At 30.5% G+C, this 8937-nt stretch overlaps 1 protein-coding gene across 1 annotated transcript; it reads right to left on the reverse strand.

Annotated features, from left to right (window-relative positions):
- Nucleotides 1-5041: 5041 nt before the first annotated feature.
- On the reverse strand, nt 5042-7629 carry LOC107496233 (uncharacterized). The gene is made up of 2 exons (XM_016117450.3): nt 5579-7629; nt 5042-5392 (listed from the first exon to the last, which is right to left on the reverse strand). Exons 1-2 carry the CDS (start codon nt 7418-7420, stop codon nt 5282-5284), a joined length of 1953 nt encoding a protein of 650 aa, XP_015972936.1. The 5' UTR covers nt 7421-7629; the 3' UTR covers nt 5042-5281.
- Nucleotides 7630-8937: the final 1308 nt, after the last annotated feature.

The raw sequence follows: 8937 nt of genomic DNA on the forward strand, positions 1-8937 counted from the left end.
ATATTAATATCCTGTATTTTTTTAATTATTTATTTATAAAAGATATCATTTAAATTTTGTTCATCATACTTACCAAATAGCAAACTAATTAATTAACATTTATTATTATTATTTTATTTTTGAAAAGCTGAAGTAAATCTAAATCAAGCTTTTAGATTCTTTGAATACTTTTCCGAAAAATTTACAAATTATTCATTGAAATTAAAATCACTCTTATTTTTTAATTGAATCTTTGAATATGAACTGCTCCTCTTTTGCCCTAACAACTTTTAGCATGGCTAAGTGGTGGTTTTTTATTCAAGAATTTATATAAAAATATTGCTGTGTATACTAAAAATTGTATANACACAACTTATTTAGTAATCTCTTTTTTTTTGTGCAATAATAATAATAATAATAATAACGAAATTTTTAATTAGGTTCTTATATATATTTTTTTTAATTAGGTCTCTGTACCAATTTTTTTTTTAATTAGGTCTTTCTTAATAGTAATTGACTTAATTATATAGGGACCCAACTAAAAAAAATTAGTGCAGAAACTCAAATAAAAGAAAAAAAAAGTATAAGGACTCAATTAAAAAAAATTAGTGTAAAAATCCAATTAAAAAAAAAATATAAAGACCTAATTAAAAATTTTGCGAAATTATAAAGATTAACAGAATAATTATAATAATAATAATAAATGAAGCAGAAAATTGATCTGAATTATAGCAGGTACCGTTGATCTTTTTTGGGATTATATGGTAAAAGGTTGGCCACCTAATCCAACTACAACTACATAGTCGATTATAGTGTGGCCCCTCCTTATTTCTAGGAATCATTGCTCCTAAATTCTGCATATTTAGCCACTACCATCCAACAATGGAGGCTTTTTTTTCCCTCTTTCTTTTTACTTGTTTAGTTAATTAACAGAAATAATTGTGTGCACTATATTTGTGTTTGGAGACTTGGAGTGACTTTGGAACTTTCCAAAAATGTGATAGATTACAGTTATATTAATTTATACTTTTTATACAATGGTATATAATATGGGGTAAAAACTCATGTCTATTTTTATTGTATATATAGTATTGAATGTACTTCAAGTCTTTATAATTTGAGTTCTTTTTATTTTTCTAGAAAATTTAATCATATCTCTAGTTGAATAAATTTTTATCATCAAGTCTTTATAATATATCCTTATCTAATTTTATTAGGTAAAACATAACCATTTATTCAAATAAATAAAAAATATTATATTATAAATAACAATAAATAACGTTAGAGATTTGCATACATTTTCTTTTTCCCAGCTTTATAATCTAACTAAAAAAATTTAAACCTATAAAAAACTAAGGATCAAATTAAAAATTTAGGTTTAATTATTCTGTCGATCTTTATAATATCATCAAATTTTTAATTAGGTTCTTATATTTTTTTTTTCAATTAAATCTCTATACTATATCAAATTTTGTAACCAAGTCCTTACCATAACAAAAATATTAGAATTAATAGAATATTTTATTAAATTATATAAAATATTTAATCAAGTGTTAGATATATTTGTTTTGTTTAACGGAATATTCTGTTAATTCTAATATTTTTGTTACGATATAATTTTAATTACAAAATTTGATATGGTATAAAAATTTAAAAAAAATATATAAAAACTTAATTAAAAATTTAGTAAAATTATATGGACCGATAGTATAATTAAACCAAAAGTTTATTATCAAAGAATAAGAAGCTAAGTATCAAACTATATATAAGTACCTAAACTTTCAAGATATGTTTGGCAGGCAGATTATTAGTTACATTATAACAAATTTGACTTGTTTAAGCTTTAATCTTATTAGATAGTAAGTAGGAAGTGCCAAATCTACCATCAAAACTAACTTGTGGGATCAAGCAACTTGATAGGTCTATCTCATCTAATTAATGTATGAGCAAGTAGGTCTACCAAAAATGAGAGCAACTTATACACATAAAAAAATAATAAATAAGAATCAAATAAAACAAAAATATTATACATATACAAAAAAATCAATTATCAAATCAGTCATTATATATTTATTTATAAATATATATTTTATATTTTAATATATATTTTTATACACGACTAATTTAATAATTAATTTTTTGTACACACATAATATAATTGCAAACGTTGTCCAAATCAAAATCAAAATCTTGTACATTTTGATGAGCAATTATTACAAAATGGACAATTAAATAGCAAGTTATTAGAAATTATAAAACAAATTGTTGAGCAAAGCTAAGCTTTCCTTCATTCATACCCCCATTTTCTATTTTGCTACAAGAATTCCAAATCAAATGTTGGCGAGTCTAAACTTGAGACCAAAGAAATTGAAAGGTATAAATATATATAAGAGTCAAACTCTAGGATTTATTGTTTCAAATTTTTCAATATATGGTGTGGATACAAATTGTACTATAATTTCTTGCAAATTTCATACATGAAAATCGAAAAGAGAAATCAATTTCATAATGTCAATATTAACTTCTAATATATAAAAATGGTTCCATCAATTTTAATACCAACACAATTTTACATCAAAAGGTCACACCTCATCACAAATTCACAAAAAAGATGCTAACACGTCAATGAAAATAAGATGTGGAATATTATATCCATAGAATAATAATATATATAATAAGACCAATTCTATTTATTCTTTTTTAGAAGCAAGTTACTTGAACGACTAAAATTCGATCATATGTTAACCATTAAAGGATTGCCAAAATATTGGTGAAGTGACCATATTTCAAAGAAAAACCATATAATTAAAGTTGATTAAGGCTTTAAGCTATGCTTACGATATGTATTTGAATCCAATTTGACCCTACATGGCCGGTGAGAGGTGCAACGTGTTATTATTTACATATCTTGCAAAGGAAAAAAAAATCACTTTCATACAAAATATTGATGGAAATTCAGGTGCAGTCGACTTAATGTAAAATTAATAGTTGAGAGTCGTTAGACATTCAACTCAAAACCTTAAGGTGTCAAGTTAACGGGTCTCTCATCTTATAAACTTCTCACTCTTCTTTGCTTTCTTTGATATGGGACTAACTTCAACACTCCTCATACTTGCAACACTAACATCGACTGCACCTGAGTTCCACCAAAATATAATATTCATATGAAATGAAATGGGAACAATTGAAGTCTTTCTAACGTTATTATCTTTCAATTAATCACACTTTTTGTAATTATAAAATAAGATTAGTCATTAAGTGTGTATAGAAATATGTAATTGATATTTTATAATTTTTTATTATGCTATTATAAACAAATTTAATTATTGATTTGTTATAAGTTTGATTATTCTATAAAATAATATGAATAAATATATAATGATTTTTAGTAAACATATTAAGTAATTTATATGTTGTGTTTTTTATGTATTTAATTTATTTAGATGAAATCAAGAGGCTTTAAAGTAAAAGGGAAAAGGGTGATTACTAAGAAAAAAAGTATGGAATAGCATGACTCATGCCTCTTAAGTCTCCCTCTAAGAACTTTTATTAATTATTAATTAACAAACTTCTAGAGTAACTTCTCTAAAATAAAAAATTCTAGACTACCTTATATATTTTTCTAAAAAATTATAAAAATTTTGAATTATAATATGTGATCTTAATTTTTTTTCTTTTTACTATTATATTAGAAAAATAAACCTATATAAAAGGCGAAAAGTTGATGATAAAAAAAATATATCGAAAATATAATTAAATTATGAAAAAATTTCACAGGCTCAATTTTATGGATATGGTAGGTTTAGGTGTGCTATTCCCAAATATGGAGTTATGGCGTACAAGACAAAAATGTGGGACAGATTTTTCTGAACCAAAGGTAGAACAACTCGAATCATGCGAGTTTTTTGGTCATGAAATTTTGCTTCACAAATCGCATGGTCCGATTTGCAGCTGGTGGGATTTAAAATTTGAAACACTCAATTCGGACCCTTCGTTTTGCTTGTACTGGATAAAATTTTTGAACGTTATGGGGATCAAATCTGAAACACGCAACTCGGACTCTCGCAGGTCCGAGTTCTAGTTCCTCTAATCCCACAACGAGGTGAAGCACTTCTCCTCTCCGTATGCGAGTCCAACACCTCCTTTACTTCCATATCCAAATTAAAAAGCGAAATTTCACATTGGTAAGTTTTTTATCCCCATCTATATATCTATGGTTCCATTATTTTGGAGTAGAAACTTCTCAAATCTTAACAAGAAACTTAACTCATTATTACTCTAGACTTCTCTTTAGCAAAAGTTACAAGAATTTTTGTTCTCACTCAAATAATAATTTATAGCTTTTCCAAACTATAATGTACTTTTTTAAGAAAAAGTTTATGTGTGTTTAAGACTTTGTTATCAATCCCATACTATTATTAAACCTGAAATAAATCAATTAATTTGACCGAAAAATTAAAAAATCAAACCCTTAATTTTTAAAATATATACATATATTTAATTTATATTTTATATATTAAATTAATTTTGATTTAATTAATTTATTCAGTGATCTACCAATTGAATCACTAATCTAATAATTTAGTATTTTAAGAAAATTAATTGCTTGATAATTATGTTCCCATGTGTTTCTTGTGCTATGCTTCTTTAGATACTAAATTAATTAATGTCACATAAAATATTTTTAATTATTAGATACTACCACTTTCCATAATGAATACCTTTTCTCTGTAATAATATATACTCAAGAATGTCAATGCTCAGTGCTCACTCCATTTTCCAGCTGCAATTCCAAGCTGTTATCCTTTTCTTTATGCCATCAATTAACTTGATTCTTTGATTCCTTTATCAAAATATGAAATTTGTGAAAAGTATATAACAAACTTTTTGTGCTTGAAAAAGGTACTATTATATTTCCAACAAGTTCATCTAATACATGTTCTAAATTTTTTTTATATATTTATTTATTGGGGTACAACGAATAAGAAAAAATTCTTATAGGAATACAACAATTTTGGAGTGAATATACAATTATCAAACACTGCCTCCAACTGAAGAGTAATTTTATGACATCTAGAAATGGATGAGAATGGAAAGAGCAAAATAAAAGTCCTATTTTGTCAGTTACAAACTTCACAAATAATCTAATGAATGATACAGATAAAGAATATAAGTTACAAACAAATCAGGAACTCAGGAACAAGATCCATAAACAGAATGGATAAGAACAATAATGAACTTGGAGATGCAGAAACCTTCAACTCAAAATGAAATGAATACTGTCATATAAACAGGTTATGGTCTAATCTTCCTTTGTCTTGGCAATGTCCTTTGGTTGTTCCAAAACAAATTCAGCATATAAATCCTTCAGAGCAATAATGACTGTGGTTATCAATGGCCCCATTATAGCTCCCTGCAGAACAATAACTTAGTCAATGTGATAATGTTGTGGGATTCACATACACTAGATGTAAAGAAATGTTGTAGTTTTTGGCTTAGTGGCAAGTGTTTGATACAACAAGATCGAATCACACATGAAAACCCGTCTTAAATTTTAAAACAGAAGATATGAACCAAACCATGGAGGGTAACAATTTACCTCTAAAGCTGATGGAAACAATGCCATTCCCCCAATGATGCTCATTCCAGTAAGATATGAACTATGGCCAGGCACATCTTCTAGTATCTCATTTGCCCCATAATCCATGAGGTAAAGGTGAACAAGTGATAGGACAATGGCGACTATGTATCTGCCTTCAAGCACTAGTTGCATTGCAGCAGGAACTGTTGCGAGCCAGCTTGGAAATATCGGCAGCAGTGGACTTATGATGGCAAGCATAGTTGACACATACAAGAAATGTATTCTGTATAGCCTGAATAGAAGCCAAGTCAGACACCCTTGGAAGAATGCAATCTCAGCAGTAGACAAAAGTACTCCGGAAATCGCCTTATCTAACACTTCAACACATCTTAGCCGGGCCGATTTTGGAAGTGGAAGCATGTACATAACTTGTTCAGTCACATCACCAGATTCAGATGTTATGAGATAATACAAAACCATGAAAAAAACCACTGTCTGAGACACAAAATTGAAGATCTCAGCAGCACCAGAAACTATGGAATTTACAATTGACATAAAGAACTTTGTGCCACTTCCAAGCACATTCGTGCTGCTAGCTAAAACCTTTTGACCTACATCCATTCCCTTGACGGCATACCCTTTTGCCTTCTCAACCAAATCCTCGCGAGTGATTACAAGCTCTCGGAAAATGCTATCCACTTCTGCATAGATCTGACTCCATTCCCTATTTGCTACCCGATCCTTCAAATTCAAGAACTTTTCCGTATAAGGCGAAGGGGTCAACAACTCAGTTGAAGACCCTGAAGTGTTAGCACTGCTACTAGTTATCACAAAATGCTTAAGACCATTGACGAACTCGGTCATATTGTACTGCATTGCCAATCCATCAACCTGATCAGACACTGTCCTGTAAAACTGAGCAGTGTACTTATCTACCATCCCAGGAACATCATTCTCATCCATCCACTTCTTAACACCAATTCTCTCAGCATAATTGCTCTCTTCCACATGCACTTTCAGCGAAACCACAGCATCTTTCCCTTCAACTCCAATCTTATAAGAGAAGAATATCAACCCAACCAAGAACCCAACAATCATGCCAAGAATCAATCCAACAGCCACAATAGTATGCAACCTCTTAAGCATCCTTCTAGTGAAAAAACCACCAATTCTAATGCTATTAAAGTAAGACAAAGTGGAATCTACATTCTTTGTGCTGAAAACAAAGCCTAATCCAATAATTAACATTGATCCAACAACACCAAGATTCTCATAAGCAACAACAAACACACCAAAAGATAGAAGTAACCGAAGAATAGTGGAGAACCCACTAAGCTTTTTCCTTTCAAGTGATGATAAAGTTTCAGACTTTGACTTCCTAAGAATGACCCTCATAGAAGCTTCTCGAATCTCAGAAAGGGTACCCAAAAAGACCCTAATAACCGCAATTGGGACAGCGAGAAGGGTGTCGGTGAGGCCAAGCTTCAATGGCTCATACCAGAACGCAACAATGGCGTTCTGAATTCCCCTAAGAGGGATAGAACATAGCACTGCCCATTGAAGAGGCTTCAGGTACTGCTCTAGAAGCTTGAAGAGACCATAAAAAACGATAATTGCGAAGGCGAGGCCAGCGTGTGCCATGGCTATGAAGATTGCGAGACGTACCTGAGAGTCTTCGCCGGAAAAGTTGAGTTTTTTATCATCAGGGTCAGAGCAATTTTGCTGATGCTGCTGCTGCGGCGGCGCGTGCGGCGGAGGAGACGGTGGCGGGGTTGGTTTTCTGATGGAGGCGGATCGGAACATGTCTTTCCATGGTGGGTTGGTGTCGGATTTGGAATCAGAGTAGGGTACAAGTTCCATTTTGTTGCAGTTTATGGAAGAAGCAGAGCTACTCTGTTTTTCTGAGAGCAGAGTAAGAGACAGAGACCGAGACAGAGACACAAACAGAGAAAAGTCAAACTAAGATAGATAGATTTCTTAATTTGGGATATAATTACAATGTAGAAGTGGATATGTTATGAATGAATGAAAGGTCATCGTAACATAACCATATGATTATGGTGGTTTTGGGGTTTTGTGTGAGAAAAGATAAAAAAAAAATTTCATGCCTTTTAAAGATAGAGAGGGAACAAAAACATTGCAACAGTAAGAAAATAGTGGGGAAATTTGGTACTTTGCTTTGTGGGTTTAATGAGACATAGTTTGGGAAAAAGTGATCCTAAACTTGAGTGTATATTGAAGTATTTAATGTGGGTTAAGAATGTAGTTACAATTAAGTAATGAATAAAAGGGGTGGATGATGATATAAAGTTTGTATGTACCAAGGAAATTTTCGAAGAGAAATTATGTGATTTTATTTTATGTATATATAATTAAACAAAAAATTATTTTATTTTCAATTTCAATGGATTATGTTATAATTTAAAAGGAGTTACTTTTATATTTTTTATATTTAATAAAAAGCATTCAAATTAATGATAGATAATGAATGCAAAGTTCTTCCTAACATCTTGTTAACTAAGTTAATCCTAGAAGAAGAAAAGGCAAAATCTATCTTTAATCAAGGCATGAATGAAGCATCATTATTAATTCATTACATGCACATGGATTTGATCCCAAACCACCTCCACACCCCCCTTCTATTCCTCTATTATGTACTTAAAAAAAATTGTAAAAATTTATGTGTAGTTGTATTTATGTGAAGTTGCTAATTAAAAATCGTTAGATAACAATTTAATTAAACATATCAAATCATCTAGCAGTTTTCAACTAACAATTTCACATGTGAAGTTGCTAATTAAAAATCGTTAGATAACAATTTAATTAACGGGCCTGCTACACATACAAGTTTACAAGCTTACAAGTTGGCCCAGCCCAAATAGAACTCACGCGCATGAAGAGAAATAACATAGCGCGTCAAAATCACGCGCTCAACACTCGAACGGTTACGTATGGCAGACTCTTCCACTTCTTCCACTTCTCAAAGCGCTTCGAAAATAAGGAAACCCTCCCATTTTCGAGCGAAAATCAAAGTTCAAAATATACAAATCGTTGTTCGAAACCTCCATCAAAACACCATCAAACTCTCCATGAAGAATCTGAAGAGAAAACAAAGCAACAATACTCAACGTAAGTTCATTAAGATTCCTGTATATTTTACTTTTCTTCTACGTCGTTCTTCTAGGGTTTACTATTATTCTTGCTTGGTTTATTCCGTAGATTGGGGGGTGTATACTGCTTAACCTTGTAATGTGGCTTGATATTGAAGCATGGTTGAGTGATATCTAACTGATATCTATATGGATGTATCTGAATAATATCTATGGGTGTATCTCACTGTAATCAATGGGTGTATCTTGTTGATATCTTTGGGTGTA

Source organism: Arachis duranensis, chromosome 7, assembly GCF_000817695.3.
Source record: "Arachis duranensis cultivar V14167 chromosome 7, aradu.V14167.gnm2.J7QH, whole genome shotgun sequence".
Lineage (NCBI taxonomy): Eukaryota > Viridiplantae > Streptophyta > Magnoliopsida > Fabales > Fabaceae > Arachis > Arachis duranensis.